The sequence below is a fragment of the Oryzias latipes genome, chromosome 23 (genome assembly GCF_002234675.1).
Source record: "Oryzias latipes chromosome 23, ASM223467v1".
Lineage (NCBI taxonomy): Eukaryota > Metazoa > Chordata > Actinopteri > Beloniformes > Adrianichthyidae > Oryzias > Oryzias latipes.
This window is the reverse complement of record NC_019881.2, coordinates 17,309,111-17,333,407: the sequence shown is the minus strand read 5'-3', so window position 1 is coordinate 17,333,407 and position 24,297 is coordinate 17,309,111. Positions and strand designations below refer to the sequence as shown.

At 37.9% G+C, this 24,297-nt stretch overlaps 1 protein-coding gene across 9 annotated transcripts in view; it reads left to right on the top strand.

Annotated features, from left to right (window-relative positions):
- The window catches only part of anks1b (ankyrin repeat and sterile alpha motif domain containing 1B), a 205,723-nt gene that overhangs the window by 58,485 nt on the left and 122,941 nt on the right, over positions 1 to 24,297 (top strand). For all 9 annotated transcript variants that reach the window (XM_023952556.1, XM_023952554.1, XM_023952555.1 and 6 more), the window contains exons 2-5: positions 1,603 to 1,683; positions 5,806 to 5,962; positions 17,877 to 18,029; positions 20,341 to 20,484. In XM_023952556.1, the coding sequence (XP_023808324.1) occupies positions 1,603 to 1,683; positions 5,806 to 5,962; positions 17,877 to 18,029; positions 20,341 to 20,484 (535 nt within the window). The remainder of the gene's footprint in view (positions 1 to 1,602; positions 1,684 to 5,805; positions 5,963 to 17,876; positions 18,030 to 20,340; positions 20,485 to 24,297) is intronic.

Genomic DNA, 24,297 nt, shown 5'->3' with positions numbered 1-24,297 from the left:
TGTTTTAAGCTAATGCCACCAGTGAATATGTGTTTGTTCCCAAAACAGCTGTAAAATGTTTAGATGGAACAAACTCTGCAAAATATTATGTGATCAGCTATAAATAAACTATTTTAATATACTGTTAGTTTCATTTTGCTGGAATCTGATGAATAAATGTATTTATGTGTCACACCTCTCTATTTTAGCTTTTTTTTTTTTTTTTTAGCAGCCAGTCCTTTTGGTCTAGTTGAACTATCGCTATTCACTTCCATATATACATGGAAACCCTGGAAGTTGTGCATACTAGGCTTTTGTTGGCTTTTTAGCAGAGGTTAGTGTTCTTTATTTCCCTTAAGTGTCTACAGGAAGTCCCCAAAACCTACATTAAATTCAGGTTTTGCTTTTTTTCTGTGCATGGGGAAAACACTGTAACCTTCATCACTGTGTGATGTCTGTCAAGCTCATTGAATGTTCTGCTGCTTGACTGTTTGCCAGCAGCATTAAAGAGGAGAATCTTGAAGTTAAACCTTTTATGAGTCATTGGTAGAATGAAGGCACATTAAATGGAACTTTTATTTTGAAGTGTCCTTTTTTTCTTAATTTTTTAGATCCTGCAAATGGGAAAGAAATCCTACAATCTACGAAGACACTTCTATAAAAAGTGTCTTCTGTGTTTTTTGTGTTTTTTTAAACATGTTCTTGTGGCATTATTCTGATGATGTAGGACAAATATGAGGAAAATTGAGCTTAAAAGTGCATTACTGAGTTTTTTTATACAAATCATGAATCGGGAATGAGACTGCCGCTCTGCAGAGACTATGTCCTAAAAACGATAGTTTGTTTTTTTGATTTTGGCTAAAAACTGGATAATCATAAGTAAACGACCACTAGGCAAACTTCTAAAATACATCAAGAATTTACCCTAACATGAGGGAGGGTTAAAATTAAATAGTGATGATCAGCAAAAAGATATTAACATTTATTGCCAATTTTGCTGATGTGCAGATTTGCAAAAATATGGTTTCTGAGCTGCCATTCTGTTTCCCCTTTCACTGCAGTTTTTAACAAAACAGTTAACAAAATTGCTTCTAGAAGTTGGTTCAGGTTTTCTCCTCATGAGCTCCACAGGCTGCAATTTGGCTAATTAGCACTTCATCCTGCTGAGCCGGCATGGGTTTGTGTGAAACAGAGAGGTCATATAATTATATCCTCAGGAAGACTCTTGGCTGTATGTGCCATGGCGTGTAGATTAATGTGTTTCAGTGTTTCTGCTATATGGTAGTCCCAATATAACTTAGTTGGGAGGAGTTCTATGAACTTGTTGCTATTTATACTTCATGTCCAAACTTGTTTACATCTGATTAAAATCAATAAAACCACAACAAACAAAAAAAGTCCGAAAAATTCTGATCATAAGCAAACATATCCTTATTTTTAGGGAAACTTTCACCTGAAACTACAAATAATAGCCCAGTTATTGGGTAAAATAAAAATCATAAGCATTGAAAAGCGTTCACGTTTTCCACATAAAAGAGTATACTATGCTTCTCTTTTTAAATATTTTTTTAAAAACTTAAAAGTTTGTTTAAAGGACTAACTGGAATGTTGTTGTGTGTGCAGCATGTGGAAGGGCCTCAATGTGAACTGCACAGACAGCTCAGGATACACACCTTTACACCACGCCTCCCTCAATGGACACAGGTGAGAAAGAAAATACTCTCCTTCACGTGTTTGTTTTTTTTTTTTTTTTTTACAATTTTCTACTATTGAATCTTAAAAAACTATACATCTGTGCATGTACAACTTGTACCTTTACATTGCTGTGTACACATGGAGAGTAATCTTTTTCTTCACAGCTAGAAATATTGTTTGTCTGAGCTTCAGGTGCTGAAGAGAATGAAAAGTCATTTTATAGTCGAGGTGGACAGTTAGCAGCTTAATGCTGGTTTTAAACTCCAAAAATTATTAAAGAAAATGATGCTTTTGTTATGCCAGCTATTAAGTCCTCATTGCAATATTCATTTCAAAAGACAGAAGCACAACAGGGAGATAATTGTAACCACGTTTACACCGGCCTCAGGAATGCTAGTTCAAACAACCACTTTCAATGAGAAGGCTATGGAAATGCAGGGAAATGCGCATTTTGGGCTTCCGCGATCAAAACACTTTCATTTATGCATAGCTTCGCCCGTTTCTATGGCTGTTTTGGGGCTCTAGCTACAAAAACAAAATGCGTGTTGACAGTAAAACCTGGTCCAACTTTGACCAATCAGGAAGTCTGATTTGGTAGTGAGGTAAAGATGACATCCCTTTTAATTCACACATGTGCTAACCATTTGAAAATTTATGATGGAGGAGGAATTAATAATTGCAGTTTGTGCCCGGACAGAATTCTATGACACAAGTCTTTCAAATATCAGAATAGATTAAGTGAAAAGAAAAAGCCTGGAGCAAGATTCACCAGGGTTACACCGCGTCCACGTTTCACATTAAGCCTCTTCCATCTGTGAGTACATGCACTAGTATCAGGTAGCAACAGTGCAGAATGAACACCTAATGCTAAAAGCGCGTAGAAAGTCTTTTAGGGTTCAGGGGTTTCTGACATAGCCGTACTCTTATTCTTACTGTCTGATTTTTCACTCTCTGACAAACTTTGGGGTGATCTGCCATCTTTGGATTTGTGGGAGATGTTTTCTACAGAAATGATTGTTCCACAGATCAATATTGGAATATGCTTGTTTTGCAGATGTTTTCCTAGTTTGGCTTTTTCATTTCATTTAAAAAAATATTTTTTAGGAAAAAATCAGTTGGCGCTGACGAGTGTAATGGAATTTGTTTCTTTTCTTTTTGGCCTCTAACTAGATTGTTTGTTCCAACTGATGTGGCACAAACTTAGATTTGTTTATTTTGATTTTAATCATGTTTTTGCACATATAATGCCACGATGACGGCGTGGTTTCCTAGGCAGAAAATAAATGTATGTAGATCTACAGCTCAAAAAGTGCAATAAATTTTAAATTTTTTTTAGTATTTATATAAAAAAAATACTCCAAAACCTTTTGCTGCAGGACAAAGGAAATAAGAAATTCCTGTGGTTTTCACATCTGCTTAAAGCAGTCGTTCGGGCCACTTTTGATACCTGGAACAGCAGAGAAATCAGTTGGATTAGCTGCAAGCCTGACTGCTATTGCAGTTTAGCGGAACTAAAGGTTTAGTGGTGTGTTTTGAGGGCAATTATGCGGATTTTCCCTCTTTTAGATTAGGTAAGGAAAGGAGAGAAGGAGTCATAAAGAAAAAAACACAGGCTCAGAGTGAAAATTAGGTAGTGGCTGGATGGCTCAGTTCCCTGAGTTTAGGACTGGCATTAAGGAAAAATTGGTTTAGTTTTTTCTCCAGGGCATGCAATGGGTTAAATCCAGTGTGGGTCCTTAGGCAAGGCCCCCTCGTGCTGCTGCCTAACCAGGTGTCCCTGGGCCTTGAAAATACAGGGTTGTGTCAGGAAGGGCATCTGGCGTAAAATCTCTGTGAAAGCTGATTTGCAGTGGGGACGCCAGACGGGATAAACCGAAAGGTGAACAACAGAGTGAAAAGTAGGAAGTGAAGTCATTTAATATTTAGGTAAAAACTTGAAAACCAGATGATGTGAAATGTGACAAGATCTAAAATGTGACAAGATCTAAAAAGTACAATGGAGCATTAGTGCCACAATGAAATTTAAATTTAAATTTTTAATTTTACAAGAATAATGTTTTAAAACTGAGAAAAACGTTGATGTTTTCAATATTAAATCAATAAATTTATCAGAAAAAACATCAGGATTTTACGAAAACAAAGTTGTGAAGTTAAGAGTGAAAAAGTCATTATTTTACAAGAATGAAGTCGTAAATTTATGAGAAAAAAGTTGTAATTTTACGAGTGTCTTAAAATTATGTGATAAAATATGTCATAATCTTACAAGACTAAAAGTTTTAATTTTATGGGAATTACTTCATAACATTATTTCACATAAAAGTGATACATTTATGTGAAATAAAGTTATAATTTTACGAGAATGAAGTTGTAAATTTATGAGAAAAAAAAGTAGTCATTTTAAAAGAATAAAGTCGTAAAATTGAAAAAAACAAGATTACGGTTTTTTGAAAATAAAGTCGGTTTTGTCATCCTTCATCCACATTACGGACTGACAAAATCCATCAATGTAGCCATTTATGGTAATGGCTTAAGGCTTCAGTTGGTTATAGAAATCACTGAGCCATGATGCATCTGGAATTGTATAATGGGTTTACACCGCCAACCACATAAGTTACACTGGGGCTCAAAAATCTTCTTTTGAGGAAGTCTTTTCAATCTCCTATGCTTGCAATATAACAATGTTCAAACACTAAAAGATTTCCTTTTTTGTGATGCTGAAGTGACCACTTACAATGCTCTCTACGTCACTAACTGACAACAAAACACTGTATTGTTTTTTTTTTTCCATGTTTATGTTTTTCTTAGGAGACAGACTTTTACCTCATAAATTTATGCCTTTAATCTTATAAATTTCCAAATTAAAACTTGTAAAATTATAATTTTATTGTAAATATTCAACTCTTTTTCTCATAATTTTATGACTTTATTCTTTTAAATTTCTTTTTATTCATTTATTACATAACTTTATTCTCATACAATTATGACTTTTTCCTAATAGTTTTGTAAACTTTATTTTTCTAAATTTGTCTTCAGAGACAAATAGAGAAGGTTATGTTTAGGAGCAGTCCAACGTTCTCAGAGGATTTCTATCTTTCTATCTACTCTTTTACAGAACTAAATGGCCTGCGGTGAGAAATGCAGAAAAAATTTCATTAGCAAAATTCAGAGATTATTGTACTTTAACCTCCTTGTGCCATTAGGCTGCTTGATTCCCAGTTATTTAAGCAAGCCTTATGATAGCAACTGCAGTGAGCCATGCAGTTTATGAAACATTTGTTTTATTTCCTGTCTCCCCAGTTGCTTCCTGTGACATTTTGAATGCAAATGAGAGTCTTTACCTTTCCTCCTCAGCCGGTGGTGACAGCTTCAGCCAGGGCCCGCCTCCTGTCAAGCAGTAAAGCGGCTTTTACAAATTAATTGTTGGGAAAGAGAGTTCCAACTCAGCGTGTGGTCACTGCTTTATTCATTTCTGTTCTGGTAATGACATATAGACTTCATTCAAAGTTAAAAATTTACAAAAAAAGCCAGAAGAATAAAAAATGCAAGTGGGAGGGTCCTTTTTTTGTTTACTTTGATTTAAAGCATCTTAAAAAATGTTTATATTTTATTGTTCTATTATTACCAGCCTTTTATTTTGGAGGGCACAGTATTTTTCCTGCTCTTGCTCACACCTGGTTTCACTGAGTCTGTTAATGAACCTCTCAGTTTATGTACCACCATAGTTTTAGCCAATGCATTCTCTTGTTACTCGTTTGTGTTGGAAGGTCACTGCAGTTTTCTCACTCCTATTTTAGTGACTTGGCAAAGAAAAAAGCATTAAGGGTAAACAAAAATAGAGATGTTTGGTGCAAATCAGCACAAACAATTAACTGAAGTTGAGTCACATTCAATGCAAAAGCTGAATATGCTCGGGCTATTTATTTTTACATTAATTTAGTTCTTACTGAACCTTTTAGAAACTGTTTAATATCTTGCGTTTGACTAGACTCCAGGTGAAAAGGACTAAAAAATACACATCGTGATTTGTAGATCTTAGTAGTCATTTATGATATTGCTCTTATTGTCTTGCTCTGTTTAGTTCTTATCGAGTCCTCTGTTCATCAGTATTTTCCCCGTCTGTCTTGTCTTTAGGGACGTGGTGCTGAAACTGCTCCAATTTGAGGCTTCAACTAACGTGGCTGACAGCAAAGGCTGCTCCCCTCTCCACCTGGCTGCCTGGAGAGGGGACGTCGACATCGTTCGAATCCTCATCCATCACGGGCCTTCGCATTGCCGTGTGAACCAGCAGGTAAATGGGAAAATCCGAGTCGTCTGGCTCCACCATAAGTCTGGACTCCACACTTTGTCTTAGCTCAGTCAAAAAGCAAAGTGATGAGGTGGGAGTGGAGCAGATCATGGTGGAAGGATTTAAGATAAATACGTTACATTTATCCTCTGTGTTTCTACTTTTACATGTTAACAGAAAAGGAAATGGCATAAATATTTTCGCCCGCCTTTGCTCATACTTTAACCTGTTGAGGGATTAAAGGGTTGGCTGGATTTTTCTCTTTTTATTTTTGTTATTATTCTTCTTTTTATGTTTTTTTCTGCTTTTGTGTTTAACTGTAAAGCGCTTCAAGCTGCGCAAGTATGAGAAGTGCTTTTTTTAATAAAAAAAAGTTTGATTGGATTTGCAAACTGCAAAAATAAATGAAATTACTAGAAAGTATTAAAATGATCCATCCATGCAGGAAGTAATTTTACTTAACTAGATATCAAAATATAGAAACATGGAGTTTCACACAAGGAATCATAAAGGGAAAAATAGGCAAAAAATCTTATTGTAAGAATTACTAGCAGCCCAATAATACTTTTTTGGTGCTATTTCTAAGTGAATGTATAATATTTTTTCAGTTTTTATGTGTTTTATTGTAGTTTATTTTGATTACAATGACAAAAAACTAATGTAACGAACCGTGAACAAAATGAGAATACGATATTATGGAACTTAAAAAAAAGGTCCTTAAATTCAACCAAAAATCGCAGCATAGTTTGAGTTATTTTTTGCCTTAAATAAAGTTTTTCTTTTTTTTAAAGAGTATGGGGCTTAACGATTAAGGCTATATCCGAATTCCTGCCCTACTCCTTAACTACTAAAAACTATATAGTGCGTGACTATGAAGTGCCCTGGATTTTAATTTGTTTTATACCATGGTCCAGGTGAATACTCGATTGTGATTGGCTGCTGGGTCTTCTTCTTCCACTTTCGGCTTCTCCCATCAGGGGTCGCCACAGCGAACGAGTCGCATGGTAAATTTGGCAATGTTTTACGCCGGATGCCCTTCCTGACGCAACCTTCTCAAACCGGGCTTGGAACCGGCAGAGGTGGAGAAGGGAACAGGGAGCAGCCCGGAGTCGAACCCGGGTTTCACGGACGGAAGGCGCCGCAAACCAGCACGAGCTAAACTGGCTCCCCAGTGATTGGCTGCTGGGTGTGCGTTAAAAAGTGATATACCACAGGATAACCGCACGGTGAAAAAAAGAAGTTCCGGTCACCTAGCTTAAATGTTTTGTATCACTGCGTCGGCTTCTTTAAAACAACCTTTTACTTCATCATAAGGACAAAAACAAGCGGTAAAAGGTGAACTTTCTCTCTGAACTGATGCTTTATTCAACCTATCGGAAAGATCAGCATATATATATCTCTTTATATCACCGAAACTTGACTGCAGTGGTGGTGCGGCGCGACCCAGACTATTTGTAACGTGGTGCGACGCGTTACCATGTAACAAATAGTCCGCTTTTTGTGAGTGATCCAAAATGGTAAAAAAACAAGAGTTAAGGACTAAAAACTGGTTACTATTTATTTATTTTGTAAGTGACCCTGGTATAAACAGGTTAATGACCTTGGAAGTATGCATTATCACTTCATACCATGGTCACTTACAAAAGCAATACATATTAACCAGTTTTTAGTCCTTAATTTTTTTTTTTTTTGTTACTTGGATCGCTTTTCTCACAGTTTGCGCCGCACCACCGCTGCAGTGAAGATTCGGAGATATATATATATGCTGATCTTTCCGATGGGTTGAATAAAGCATCAGTTCAGAGAGAAAATGATGTCCAAATGACGAAGCAAAAGGTTGTTTTAAAGAAGCCGGCGCAGTAATACAAAACATTTAAGCTAGGTGACCGGAACTTCTTTTTTCACCGTGCAGTTATCAGGTTTTAATGCACACCCAGCAGCCAATCAGAAACGAGTATTCCCCTGGACCATGGTATAAAAATCGTCTGCCATTAAGCCTTACATTTTGCATTTTAAAGATTAAATATTGCTATTTAGAGAAGAAATTAGTTATTTTACTCAAGACGGACTGTTAGAAGACCCAATATTCTTTTATCGTAATATTGTTGAAAGTAACAGCCTATTTTTTTACAGTGAAATTCTGGCAACTGTAAAATTGAGAATATTTCTTTTACAGTGTGTTTATGTTTGTTGCATATAATAACATCCCAAAATCTCCAATATTAAATGATTTAATAGCGCTATCTAATCATTTATACATTTTACTAAGCTTGGAACAAATTCTAATGAAAAGCAATAAAAATTATGTAATTGGGGAAAAGTTGTCCTAAAAGGAATAATCATATAAATATACTATTAATGTCAATATAAATAAAAAAAAATTTGTATGAGGGAAGCATATGTGTAAGATCTGCATCCATGTTGGGATTTGAGCTGCATAGTGTGTGCTTAACATGAGTGATCATTTAAATCTAAAATACAGAAAGGGTGGCTCTGACTCTCGACAGGGCAGACGTGTTTTTCTGCTGTAAACGGATTCTGCTGCTCATAGCTTTTGACCTCCTGCGTGGCTGATCCTTCACAGTCCTTGGTGATCTGTCTCTGACAGGCTGTAGACCAGTCCTTCCGTCCTGAAAGCATCCAGCCTGCTGCTGCTGTCAGTTCTCATCAGGACAAATGACCTTTTTGCTCCTCCTTTACTTTTTCCTGGGTGTCTTTCCTCACAGCGTGGCATTGAAATCCCGCCTCGCTGATGCAATGAAGCTAAAGAGGAGACACTGGAAATGGTGGTTTCTCTTTTTAAGCATTACTAAGTTATGTCTGTTTATCTTGGTAACGGCTCTTGGAGGTTATTAATGTTAGTTACTCCAACAAGAGTATTTCCATCTCTCTGTTTGTGTAATTGCCTGCCTTGACACTAAAATGGAGAGGCTTGTCAGCAGACATGGATTTTTAAAAATCATTTTATCAGTTTTTGTACTGCTGTGCACACAACATGCACAGACAATGAGTGAAAGTTTATCACAGATGCAGTTTACAGGTGCTTTAATGTTGCTATTTATTTTAGTTTATCATTTGTGTTTTAATCCTATTTTTCTATGACTTTATTTTTTGCCATTGAAAATAAAGATTTTTCACTTTTAAAGTTAATTGAAGTAAGGTAATCATTTGGAATCAAATGAAATCATAGCAGAGTTTTTCATGTGCAATTTATGGAGAATGTCTTTCAAGTAATAAAAAAAAAACCACGATACTACCCCGGACTACAATCACAGAATAGTATAGATACTCCCTCTGTTGATGAAACAAAAACCTGCAGTGGTCACTGTAATCTGAAACTGACTAGAGTGATGAAAAAAAATGAAAACTTAAAAATAAACAATTAAAAAAAGTCCTGGATAAAAATTATTGATTTAAAATAACATACTTCAAACTACGTAAATCTTCAACCATTTAACCTTATCTACAAATTTCATTGCTAAATATTTTGCTTTTAGCCGATATTGGGTTTTAAAAAAAATATTTTTGTGTCTTTTTTTCTATTGACAAACCTATTATCTGCTACTGAGATCAAACTTTCTGAGACTAAGCAGCACATTGAACTCCAGAAAGTCTGGACTGTCTTGAGATTTCATTAATACTGTGCACAGATTAAAGACATTCTCAGCCAGATGCAGCCCCAGACCATAACCCTGCCTCCTCTGTGTTTCACAAAAGGGGCAGCGGAGCATCCAAATGTAACAGTAACAGTAACTGAGCTTTTTTTGCTGCAGAAAAAAGACTTATTAATTTTTATCTTTTGACAACTATCACTGAGGAAAAAAAAACATTTAAAAGTTATGCTAATGATTCTAAGATGTAGTTTTTTTTAAATCAAGGAGAATATTTAGAGCTATTGAAGGATTTTAAAATCATGTTATTTTGCTTTTGATCCGACTATTTCCCATATCCTGTCAATTCCCATCGTCATCTTTTACATAAACAGTATATGCTGGCACAGAAATGTCATTTTTGCCAGATTGCTGCACAAAATACCCGTTTTTACTTTCATGTAAATACAATCCTTCTTGAAATATTTGTTAAAGCTAAGAACATAAAAGAAGCAACTTAATATTTGCAAATGCAAGCACTGCCATAGTTACTTTCACTGTTGTATGCTGGATTGAGGAGAAAGGATGTATTAAGTGTTGGTGTGTTTGAGGGCTAAACCCCACATTTGCTCTTGGTCTGTTATGTCTACAGTGGAGGGCATCAGAGGTTTAGTGTACATCAGATATTTGGTTTTATTGGTCCTCCCCAGGAGCTATAATTTATTTATTTGTCCCATCAAAGTAAAATGTTAAACATCTCCTTGTTTTCCAAAAGAAGAGATTCATGTAAAACATTTGAGAGTGGGGGGCAACTAAGGTAGATGAGTTCCCTTTTGCAGCCAACACATGATGATTACAGGTTGTTGAATGTTGTTAGTTGGTGGTTAACTGGTTTCAGCTCCCTGTTTGTTGACTAATTGGTCCCAGGAGTTGCACTTCACAGCTGTTTTTGTTTACTGTGAGAGCTTGTGTACGAGGGGCCGGCTGAGTGAAGGGGATGATTTCAGAAACCGTGTGCGCCCATATTTATGTGTGTGTGAGTGTGTTTGAGAGTCTGACAGAGTGCTGTTTACTCCAGGCTCGCTCTCTGCTCTAAAGGCCGAGTGCATGCTCTCAGGACTGACACGTTCCTGCTGATCTCTTACTCCCATCAGTCTGCACTTTTTCTTTCGAGTCCTTCACGTCAAGATGTTTTTCCTTTTTTGGGTTTTTAAACTTAAAAGCTTGTTTTATCGTTTCAGACTGATATGGAAAAAAAAAAGGATTTTGGCACATGTTTTTGGCATCCTGCTTCTAAATGCACATCAAGGCTGCGTTCACACTGAACACATTGTATGGAGTTTGCATGTTCTCCCTGCATATGTGTGGGTTTTCATAACCTGAAGAGGGTGGGATTGGATCCATGAGAAGGCCCTGCAATAGACTGGTGATTCTCTCCTGAGTCTAGCCCACTTCTGCTCACTACACATATGGCTAGGATACCTGGGATAGGCTCCAGTGACCCCGACGATCCTCTGAAGTGATGCTCAATGGATGGATGTGTGTATATATTTGTCTTGATGAAAGTGTAGGCTCACTGGGTGAACCCTCACTGAGAGTAAAGTTAGACTCATGCAGTGAAAGGTCCTCCAAAGTTGTGCCGATGGGAAACCATCACACAATTTATGGCTTGTTTTGGTTTTCTCCATGAGTGCTTCAGACACTCTTGTGCCTAGATTGGAAGATGTATTTCTGTGTGATAATTTCAGGAATGTTATCTTTGTCAACAGCATTTGGATGTAGGGTTATTTGATTGTTTTTCCATCGGTCTACTTGTCCTCCTTCCTTTTCCATTCTCTTTACGTATATCCCAGAGGAGATCAGCAGGATAATAATAAAATAGTCCATAATAGAGGAAGGCTTTTCACCAGCAAGGCCTTCTGGGAACTCACAAACTATGTGAACTTAAGCAAAGGTAATTGGGTCATGAGGTCAACTAGTTTCAACATTCTTAATACTAATATTTAAAAAGATTAAACATTTACATTCTTAGCAATTTTATTCCAGTGAAATGTATACATGTTGCTACCACGCCATAGAATTGAAGCCATATGTTTCTAATGATGAACATGTGAATCTCTGAGGGTAGAGCTGCTGCTGCGTGAAAGAACTCTGGGAAAGCCGTTGCTCAGATGGTCACTGACATACTCTGTGCTGCCAAAACACACATTCTCTGCACTGTTGGATGTTTTCTTCTGAGTAATGTGTTTTTGAAATAAAATGGGAAGTCATATATTTTTTCTGCAGCCTGAGTCTCTGACTGCAGTTCAGATCCAAATTAAAGTTCTGAAAAAGAGAAGTGGTTCATCACTCCATGAATAGAAAAAAAATACATTTCTCAATGTTCATAGCTTAGAACAGAGGTACAAGGAAGTTGACTGAGGTCATATAGGGTTGTGGACTATATATGTTTTTGTTTTTTTTCGTGGACACATCTTTGCCAGCAAAACATTTGTCACAACTGCACTTACGGGTACAAATGGGGAGGAAATAAAATTGACACAAAATACGACAGGTTGTAGCTAACACTTATACAGCACAGAGGTAAAGGGGAGGTTGGTGAGATGCTGGCGTATCCAACAGATTTTTTCTTTAAACCCTCACAAATCCTGGAAACCACAAAAGAAGCTTGTTAGTGCTGTTCACGTGATAAGTCTGCACTCCTTGGGCGCAGGCTGATTGTTAGAAATGATGAAATTAGCGTCCTGTGGGTACTTGCGTATCACCTGCACACCTCAAAGCTTATGGCATTTGTGTGCAGTCACAGTGGCATTAGGACACTGTACGACAGCATCACCTGTACATCATAAAAGCGTCCAAGTTATAGTAGCTTGATGCTACGTTCACACGGTGCTTAGAAATGCACGTTCAAGCAACCATCATGAAGGAGAAATTAATATTAGGGGAATGTGTGAAACTAAGTCATTCACATATTGGAATAGAGCTGTGATTAAAAAAAAAAAAGCCTGGATTTAGTTGCAAATTTGCCAAATTTGCACTGCTTCAACATTTCACACCAAGCCTCTTCCAGCTCTCAGTACATGTGCTAGTATGGGGTATTCCAATGCCCTTTTAGCACATTCTTGAACGCACGCCAGGTGTATGGTGTGTTATATAGCATTACAAATACTTAACGTTACACTCTCTGCAAGCACGATGATCGCTTGTTCCATTTTCATGACGCCCCTTAAGGTGGGCGTGCAAGACTCCCTTAAAATAGAGCCACTTCTCCCTAGTATTTTGACAAACCAAAACCCACAACATCCTAATGGGTCAACCCCAGTATGGGTTCATGTGCACAAGGCTTTATAGATTGACTGAAGATGAGTCTAAAGGCTGTCTATGATCAGCCAAAAGATGGAAAAGACCAGAGAGAGAACAGGGAAATAAGTACAGTAGTCCTGTGATCATGTTTTGATGAGCCCCTAGACCAGGGGTCGGGAACCTATGGCTCGCGAGCCATATATGGCTCTTTTGATGGTCACATGTGGCTCGCAGACAAATCTTTAATTCAAATTGTTTTTCTTCATTAGACCAGTCCTTCTCGTGCGCGATGCGATGGCAGAGGCGCGCAGTAGTAGCGGTGCTTAGAGAGACAAATCTGCGCCAGCACTAGTATAAGTTTAAAATTGTCTATTAATTCACAGAGTTTGTACCACCCGGAAACCTGTGAATTGCCGTGCCTAAAACTGCGCGCTCCCGTCTCTGAGAAAGAGCGCGCAGTTGCGGGGACGGGATGTGTGAGGGAGAAAGCAGAGGGTGGGGCTGAGGTGTTGTGGGGACCGGCAGCAGGTGAATCGCGCAGGGATTGTAAATAGGTAAAACCCACTGCCTGTCACTCACTGCAGCGTGTGAATGTGTGTTTGGCTCCAGGTCCGCATGTGAGCAGTCTGTCTCACATCTACAAAACATTCATACCAACCTAAGATCACGTTTAAAGTCTCAACGCCTGCATGAAGCAGAAACTCACCACGTAAACCAGACTAGACCATCAGCAAAACTACCACGAGAAATACTCATCATTTATTAGAAACAGCATAACAATGTTATTAAAAAGAATCCACAGACTTATTGTACTTTAAAAATGTTGAAATTACATCAAATGCACACATTCACTTGTATTTTAGTTTTAAACATATTGTCGCGGACTGAGTTGGGTGGCTGTTGGGCCGCGTTAAAAGTTCTGGAGTTCATGGAACGCATCGATCATGCAGAGATCTGATTGGCCCTCAGTTCTGTCGCTCAGCCTGTTGTTAGGTAGTTTGGACCAATGGGGTTCAGCTATGGGCCGAATAAGGGAAAGGGGAGGGCTGCAGCGGGAGCAGGGGAATATAAAGTTGGGAGACGCGCTCTCGTCTCGTCTCGGCGGGAGAGATTCAGGAGCTGCTGAATTGATTGTTCGGCGTTTGTTGTGGTCTGCAGTAACCCGAATAAAGAACCTTAAAAGAGGTTAAGTCTCCGTGCCTCAGTGTGGGAAAGGGACACTACATTATTGTATGGCTCTTTCGAAATTAAATTTCAAAATATGTGGCGTTTATGGCTCTCTTGGCCAAAAAGGTTCCCGACCCCTGCCCTAGACCTTCTCTTTTCTACATTTCTCATGATTTACACCTTAGTTATTAAATGCAACTAAATACACAGAGTATATACCTATTATTTTTCCTATATTTTACCATTTAGTGAGCTGAAGAGTCAGCATGTGTTCTGTTCACACATTAGTAAACCACATCACAGAACAGAGACCTGAGTTTACAGGCAATCTACAGTTTGTTTGTTTTGCTGAAACCAAAGTTCACATGAACCTTCACATCTTCTCTCTGCTTTGAGCTAAGAAAGAAAGAGAGACTTGAATAAAAAAAAAAATCACAGAATAAATTTTAAGCACTGTGAACAGGAAAAGAGTGAAAAACATCAGCTGCTGCAGCTTTGTGATGCGGACTATGACTGCAATGTGAAAAGGGGATAAACCAAAGAAGTGTAACAAATTTTAGTCCTCCTTGTCCAATCGAGCAAAGGCTGCATGACAGCACGACTATCCTGGACTTAAAAAGACACAAAACTCCATTCAGTATTTCACTCCTTGATATTTTTTATTTTTGTTTATTTTTTGGGGTGAATGGATGTCAGTTTTAGGGACGGGGTTAGGTTAAAATATACATTTTCTAAAAATCAACTATTTATCACCATTTTCTCAAACTTTTGCAGGTTGCTGGTGGTTTTCTTTTTATTAACAGAAGTGTAAAGTTAAGGAATTCCTATTTACTGAACGGTGGCATTTTAAACTTTTTTTCTTTAAAATGCCTTCAGTGCGCCAGATGAGTGCAAAAAAGAGGAACAGATTTGTGGGTTCATTCATATCATCTTTTCTACAACTGTCCTGAACGTTTTAAAGCACCTTTTAAAAGCTTTTTTTTCTTTTCTTTTTACTTGCATTGTATTATTGTTTGTTGTTCTTGTCAGAAAGTCATATGAGTTACTGTTTTTTTTTTTTTTTGGGTCATCAGTGGTCTCTGGTTGCATTGATTTTGATTTAATGTGGGGTTTTTCTTTTTAGACCCACAGAAAACAGAGAAAGCATAATGCACAGTGAAATGAGATGTAATAATAATAATAATGAAAATAAAGAAAGTGTCTGCCAAATCTAGGAAGGCTAAACACACAAATAAATAAAAAGATTTAGAACATTTCAAACATGATACTAAAATTCCTTCTTTGATGTTCATGAAGGCTGGATTACCTGAAGTAACCATCTTCATGTTCTTTGCTGTTTAAAAAGGAAAGCTGGGATAGTGATGTAGTGCTCTGTCAGGTCATTTCGCAATAGTAGATGATTGGAGTTTAGAACCTAATCAGCAACAGGACAGTAAAGCTGTCAGTTAGCCTCATGTAAATGTATGGCCCACTTTGAAAACACAAAGGCAGACAGACGTGTTGCTTCTAATCCTGCTGTCTCACCACATCCTCCACAAATCACACACAGCTCACCTTGTTGGTAATCTGTCGTCCCTTTCTCCCCACTTAAGCAACAAATGCATGAAGAAGAGCAAACTCCTGCGTGGGCTTCAGAAAGTGAAGTAATGCCAGAGACTTATCCTAAACGGATGAGCGGATTAACTTTGTAAACTAGTAGGTGATCTACATGTATGTTGAATTGTTTAAAAATGTCATTTACTAAGATTAACATATATTTGTTTCATAACAGTTGAACTTTTTGACTTGTTTGGTCACTACTTCTACTGTGATCCCAGTTCATTAGTTCAAGGCGACCACAGTTTTTTAAACATGTTTGGAGGTTTTGGACATCACACCTTACTTTCTCTGCTTGAGTCTGAAGATCATTTACTAAATATCTCAAGGGCCAAATATTCTTTAAAGCACTATAAGCAACTGTAGCACTTGTGCATTAAAAATATACCTATAAATGTGTCAGTGGAATTGGGTATCTCCACTCTTTTTTTCTGATTTATTTAATTTGATAAATATTTTAGTTTACACTGTTTAAATCCATTTTTTATTTATTCATCAATTTTTGAATAATTGAGGAATAAAATAAAAATGTATTGTTTTATTTAAATGTATTTAAAATATGAATTCATTAATTGATTAGATGATAAAGAAAAAAAAAATTATGCCATCTTTTTTATTATGATATATTTGCTGTTATCCAGTCCACATGATGCATTGATTCCATTAAATATTATGTCAAATAAAGTATAAACTTACATAATCCCACCCCCATTGTGTATTGCTTATCTTTATTTACAAACATACTTTTTTTTTTCTGTTATTTATCCACAGTGTTATACATTGTTATAACACTGTTATTAATTGCAGCCTTTTTGGAACTTGTTTATACTTTAAATCAAATGAACCTAGATACTAAAGAGTCTTAAAAAATAAGTGTTTTTAGAATCTGTCAGAGCTTTTGCTTCTCTAAGTGAATTGGTACAGTTGGAGTTGTAATCTGTCTCAGGCAAAAGTTATAAACAACAGTAACTGAAGAGTCAAACGGCTCTGGAACTAAATAAAGGCCCAAAAGATCTGTGTTTTTCCCTTCCTAGAAAGTCATATCAAGCATTAAAAGTGTGCTTTCTTAGGGTAGAAGATGTTCATGATAGAGTGAGGTGGAAAAGGATGATTCGCTGTGGCGACCCCTTATGGGAAAAGCCGAAAGACAAAGAAGAAGAAGAAGAAGAAAAGGGGTCAAATCGTGAAGACTTCATAAATCCATAATTTTCAACACAATATTCATTGTGAATTGCAGATTTAGTCCAGTTTTATCGAACATCTATTCAGTTTGATGAAGAAATTTGTCAACTGGAGCCTTTTTTCATGTAAGATAAAAGATCTTTTTTCTTCTTTTTTTTTATCGTACTAAGTTTTTACATCTTTTAGAAAGAAAAACAATCAATTTATAATCTCATTATGTGCCCAGCGTGGCTCAAATTTGACTTGATGTCTAAACAAGAGTCTGAACACTGAATGTGAAGAAGACAAATAGGATTCTGGGTTTTCGGAGGCCTAGCTGCAGGTTAAACCTCATTTACTGAAAAAGTAGTGGAGTTGGTGGAGGAATATAAATACCTTTGTGTTAACCGGCAGAACAGGGTAAGTTGAGGATGCTACTGTGAGGATGTTTTCAAGAAGGGACTGAGTAGATTGTTTGTCTTGAAGAAGCTGAAGTTCCTGTAAAGTTTGCATGTTTAAAGTGTTGTAAATATCTCTGGGTATGTTGTAAAGGATGTAATCACTGTCTTCTTATATGGTTGCATCAGAACAAGTGGCTTTTAGAGACAAACTAATGAAGAAAGCTGCCTGTTTCTGCTCTGGAGCCAATTATCCAAAGATTCATGCTTGATCATCTTTTTCATTACATAATAACTCAAGTGCCTTCAGTCAGAAGCCTCTTCAGACTGTAATGCTGACAGCTTACCACAGCTATCACAACTTTTAATGACTCTGAACATGTAACACCTTTTGATATCAACTTTGGGATTACTACATTTTTTAATATAGTGAAGTCAGTCTACAGCTTAGATGATTATTTAACAGGGTTTAAATCCATATTTTGACCGTATATGTGTTGTGTATTGTGTTTTTAAAAAACTGAATAGAATAAATGTAATAAAAACAACTTTTGTTAACATCAAATACAGTTGAAGTGTTACTTAAATCCTTCGAAAAAGTAAGAAGAACGGCCTTCTCGTTCTTCTTCCCACTCATCATTTTCCTCCATTATATTTTCCCTTCACTCTTCCTGATGCCACTTCCGTTGTGTTCCTCTGTAGAACCATGAGAGGGAAACGGCGCTCCACTGTGCAGCCCAGTATGGCCATTCCGAGGTGGTGTCAGTGCTGCTTCAGGAGCTGACTGACCCAACTATGAGGAACAACCGGCAAGAGACGCCCCTGGACCTGGCTGCACTCTATGGAAGACTGCAGGCTAGTGAGACTAACCTGTCCAGATTATTGAAGCATCTGATCTTAGCATTTTAAATGGTGAAGAAGACCTTTTCATCAGCAGGGGTTCATCACTAATGATCTTATCTTGGCAGCTTTTTTGCTGAATTGACTGAACTTTTTTTCTGGAGTTGTTGAACTAAAAAAAAAAAAAAAAGGTAAGACACAACAGGTTCTGCTATTGGCCCCTCCCACATCCCACTTACAGCAGAAACTGTGACAAAATCACAGGTGAACTTTTCGTTCCCCTCCCAGGTAATAATAGAGTAAAAGATGGAATTGCTTATCTTATAAAGGGAATAACTGTTGTTTTAAGTCGTATTTACAAAAAACCTAGAAGATGAGCATGTTTTTAGAGCTGTCAATAATTATATTTAGTCAACATCCTGTTAAAAACATTTAAAAAGAGCAGGTGCTTATCTGTGACAATGCAATTAAAGGTAAGGCACTTTAACACTGCCTGCTAAAAACAATCTGCTCATGTTCAAACATGTTCTCCCTCTTAAGGTAACGTTTAATTGCAGTCAGGAATTCCTCATTCTGAATGAATCATTTATAAAGGCCGAATGGTAATTCTCTTCTGCATAATAACCAAAGGAAATCCCTGTGGAGGGAGCTACTGCGGCATGAAGATGTGACTAACACATTGCAAAAGTTCAGAGACAACCATCTGTAAAATGAAGTCCTTTCCCTTTCAGTTCTCCCATTTCATTTACCATGTCCAAAAAAAAGTACATTTGAAGGCCTACAGTTGGTTTTTATCGGATAGGGTGGAATTTAAATTGATTTTCACACATTAGTGCCTGTTTTTTTTTTAAAGTCTCAATGACAAAAACATTTTGGTGAGCTTGACATTACTGTAGTGATGCATGACGAGATGAAAGACCCAAAAGATCTAAAGAGCTCCAGCTTTCACATATCGACTGAGATTGAGTTACTCCTCAACACTTGCTAAGGTTCACCACACTGTGTTTTCTTCATTTGCAGTTTTGCAATAATACTTCTTCACTTTTAAATGTCCAAGGAGCAGAAAATCAGAAGTTTAATTCATTGCACTGACATGAACATTAGCATTTAAAATGCAAATGAAGCCTCAAAGAGTTTAAGTTAGAGCTCTCGAGATTTGACTATTTTCTGACCTTTAGGTGAACTTACCTACGTATTCTAATGGTTCTTAAAAGTTTTATATCTGGATACACTTTTAGACCTTTCCTCTCACTGCAGAACGTTCAGCTCCACTTTGAACAGTTGATTCCAAGGTGGACATGCTGCTGTGTGCATTAGCCAGGGGCTTCCTTTTAATGTTTTTTTTCTTTATAAACCGCAAATATGCAGTTATCGATATCACAAAGTGAACATCTCATTGATATGAGTGTTTTGCAACAACCATTTATGAATCTACTCAGTTCTGAAGATGAAAATGTTGATGGTTTATTAGAAAAATACATGTAAAAATGTTTTTTTTGTTCAAACTTATTATATTGTGGTCTATATTTCCCAATTTGGTGAGCATAGATGCTCAATGGTTTTTCGCAGAGACTGGATTTTTGGAATTGTAGATTTGGACGGCACTACAAAATGAGGAACGCACTATATGGTGCGTATTGAAGGAATTCGGACATAGCCCCTACCTGCTTGTCCAGTGTGAGCACCACACCCTAAACATGTGCTCAAGAATGTGCGTTTAATGTGTTTCTAAATGTGAGTCACATGCCGGGTGTGAACGTAGCTTGACTTTAAACAAGAGAGAACAAACGAGATGGAACTGATGCCTCTTTAAAACCTGTCGATGCCTTTTTAACCCCTCCCAGTGTCCATACTGTAATAGACTGTGAGACTTTAAGTTTTCCTGTGTTTCCTGAACTTTCATAGATGTTGAAATTTATTCTTTTGAGACTTTTTCTTAGGATTTAAACTGCTCCTCTTTGGCTCTTTTGTATTCTAACATTTGTTAGTATTTCACACTTGTTTTTTCATTGTCCCTTTTTAAAGAGTGACATAATGAGTATTTTTTTCAGTTCAGTTGTGTTTATTATTTTGGTCAGTTGTTTCAGTTTAAAATTAGCTTGTCACATTTACAGATGCGCCTCATTCTTAACACTCTAAGGCCTTTTTGGTCTCTGGGTGATGTCTGTTCAGCAAGTCCTCACAATTATGGAGAAAAAACATTTCAAAAACTTTTGCTGTCTTTACCACCACCTCATCAACTTCTACATCCATCTAGTTATGAAATCATAGTTTCATTTTTTCATATTTCCCTAATTTTTGTCTGCTCCCCTTTATTTTTGTGCAGGTGGTACGCATGTTGGTGAACGCCCATCCCAACCTCATGACCGGCCACACTCGACTACACACTCCGCTTCACCTGGCTGCACGCAACGGACACTACAGCACCATCCAGACTCTGCTGGATGCAGCCATGGAGGTCAACTGTGTGGTAAGTGGAAAAACCCTTCAGGGTGGTTGTGTCCTCTGACTCTGGGACCGTTTTTAGTCTCTTGACTAGATCAGGCAACGTCAGCGGTTAGCGCTCTTCCTTCGCAATGAGAAGGCCTTGATTTGAATCCCTGCTAGGAATTTTCTGTGTGGATATTCTCCTCATGTATGTGTGGGTTTTCTTTCTGAAGTCCCGCTTCCTCCCACCATCTAAAAACAACTCGTCCTTAGGTGTGCATGTGAGTGTGGGTGAACAGACTGGCGACCTGTTCAGAGTCGCCTTCGTCCAACAGCAGCCCTGTGACCCTGAAAGGGATTCGGATAGATATATTTTTTCCTGTTATAATAAAAAGGAGTTAATCTAAAAATCAATTTCAGCCGTTAATTCATTAAAAAAGATCATTTTCTTTCCAAAACACTAGACAAGGCCCTCTGGGAAAAACTATGGGATGAGTTTGGCGACTGCATAAAACCTCAACAGTTTATATTATAAAACATGAAAAAAAAAGTTTCATTCCAAGTGTGGAGAGAGAAAGAGACTATACACTGGCCCAATCCTTGTGTATATTTCCTGAAGTTGCTTTTGTTTCCTTCTTTTTAGATTTTTGTTTAGTTTTGCAACTAAGCTTAAACAAGTTCCTTTCTTTTCTTTTTTTTTTTGTATAATTCTTTTAATTTTTCTTTATATGTAAATAAACCAAGTAGTCAAAGTGAAAAGCAGTTGTGGTCTACAAGTACATTTTTTGCTGATCTATTACTTCTTTTCCAGCACACCTGATGTAGTTCATGTTTGATTCAGGTTTGTTGAAACGGGGAACCATGTAAAACACATAGCAGGTGTTAAAAATTTTAGGTTTAAAGTATTTCTTTTTTTTTTTTTTTCAACAAATTCACAGAACTTTTTATTAGCTGCATGAAGTAACACGAAACTGACAGGTTGTGTCTGTATTCTTAACACAGTAGTTCATGGAATATGAGCCCTGAAGTCTGTTATTATGTTAGAAAGGCATTTTATCTTAAAGTTAAGGGCTGCCATTTTCTTTTACAAGAGCTATAAATCACATCATGTCTGATGGTGTTGAAGACTCCTGACCCTAAATGAAAGAAAAAAAAAACAATTCCTGGGCTTTGAGGTGCATGGAATGTGCTAATCTTCACTTAGACTAACATTTACAATAAGTTGGATTTCTTTTTAAATGTCTTCCTTGAATATTTATTAGAGATCATGTTTATACTGTACATGCTTCACATGTTTGCTGGTGAGTGCTGAATAATTGATTGGTTGAACAGGCTGACAGTAGAGGAGGACACGGTGTTCTTTATAGATCCACATTCTGGGTTTTCATGTTCGGAGTGTTGCAATCAAAATAAGACCTCTGGTATTTGGACAAATGTTAGATTTTCTCTACTAGACGCGTTTGAACTTTATGACCTGTGAACTTTGCATTTGTTTTAATTATGGGGTGTTTTATTTGTGCCGTTTTACTTTTTTCCCCACACAGTCTTTATAAATTTGGGATGATGCTGTATGTAGAGCTATTGAACTAAATATTTATTTTTTTCTACAGGTTTAATGTGCAGCTCATGATTTAATGAATAAAGAAATACTCAGAAAAGCAATTCTAATCTTAATTCTCTTTATAAATGTCCGCCAACATGAAAAAAATGTTACACGAATTTCATTTTAGTGGGCCCTTAAATATTAAAAGATCATATTCATATAACAGATTAAATAGATTACTTTGCAACATTTTAGTCAGTTGCATGTTGTGTACATTTCATGAGGGTTTTGTTTCTGGAGTGTCACAACCAGCCTTACAGGAGGAATTCACGGCTTACCGTGCACGCCGCCTCTGATCTAAATGAAGGTGTTTTTATGCAGGGCTCCACGTGCCTGGAGAAGCACCAGCTTTGATTTTTCTCATCTTTTCCACTACACATGACTGCAGTTCTCATTCCTTCTGTAGGCTTTGATGCCTCACATCTTATTTGCAATTTACCCTTCATGCAGCAAGTGAAGGCTCTCCTTCACTTCAAAATGTTGAAAGAAACATCGGTTACAGTTTTTTTTATTTTTTGATGTCCTTCTGAAATAATACAAGCCAAATATACACTGACCAAAAATATAAACGCAACACTTTTTTTATTGCTCCCATTTTTTATGGTATGAACTCAAAGATGTGAAACATTTTCCACATACACAAAATAACCAGTTCTCTAAAATATTCTTCACAAATCTGTCTAAATCTGTGATAGTGAGCACTTCTCCTTTGCCAAGACAATCCAAACCACCTCACTGGTGTGCCATATCAAGATGCTGATTAGACGGCAGGTGTCACGTGCGGGGTGGCTCGAGAGCCGGTAGGACCCAGATGCAGAGACGGTAGGCCAACGGGTTCAGGACTAAAGGGTTTAATAACAGAACAAAAGGCGCTGCAGAGCAGGATGACAAAACCAAAAACAAAAACTCACTGTGGCGTGGCATGAAACAAGGAACGAGGACGCTAAGACATGAAGACGTGAACACCATGACACAAGCTAATGGACCAGCACAAGAGGAAGGCAGAGACAAGACTTATATACAAGCAGGGCAGACAAGACACAGGTGAACACGATCAAGGCAGATGGGGACCAAAGGAAGTAAAACTCAAGAAACATGACAAGACAGGAAATCTTTCAAAATAAAACAGGAAACAGAACCAAACAAGACAGAACAAGAACTAAAACGAAAAACAAGACACAACAAACTCAAAACCATGACAGTACCCCCCCCTCAAGGAACCGCTCTGAGGTTCCAAAAGTCAACTGAGGGGGGGGCCCCGGAGGACAAACCTCGACGGGCATAATTGTCCAAAGAGTCCGGAGGACGGCCGGGGGGCCGTGCCGTCCGGCAAGGCAGGTCCGGAGGACGGCCGGGGTTCCGTGCCGTCCGGCGAGGCAGGTCCGGAGGACGGCCGGGGTTCCGTGCCGTCCGGCGAGGCAGGTCCGGAGGACGGCCGGGGTTCCGTGCCGTCCGGCGAGGCAGATCAGGCATGGAGGAGTCAGGCATGGAGTCAGGCTCTGACGGGTCGGTCCAGCAGTCAGGCTCTGACGGGTCGGTTCAGCAGTCAGGCTCTGGTGGGTCGGGCCAGCAGTCAGGCTCTGGCGGGTCGGGCCAGCAGTCAGGCTCTGGCGGGTCGGGCCAGCAGTCAGGCTCTGGCGGGTCGGGCCAGCAGTCGGGCTCTGGCGGGTCGGGCCAACAGTCGGGCTCTGGGGGGACGGGCGTGGAGCCGAGCTCTGGCGGGTCGGGCGTGGAAACAGGTCAGAGACCTGACCGAAATGATAGTAAAAGGTTTAATTTACTGCCAGAGCTGTTCTATATTAGAAAAAAAATTAAAGCAAATATCCTTTTCTTGCGCAGCAACAGTGTCTAGTTGCTGATTTTACACGCATGTTGTCATATTTATATTTATCCCCTTAGCTAATTTACAGCTATGAAAAAGAAATCATTTGTGTTTCAAGTAGATGCTAAATTTATGTAATTTTGGAGCCAAAGATGCATATTTGCATCAATAGGCATTAAGGGGTTAATAGTATGAGGATAGCAAAGATGATGGAGCACCCAAAAAAAAGATAAATGCTAGAAATTCCTTGCTTGACTTTACTGCATTTTTAATTTAAGTAAATCTGCTGCAGCAGGAGCATCTTAATTAAAACGTGTAAAGCAGTGTAAAGTAAAAGAAATGACATTTGTTTGAACAAAGAAAAATATAACACTGTAAAAATTCAAATATTGTAAATTTTTGAAAGCTACATTTTTTTTAAAACGAATGAC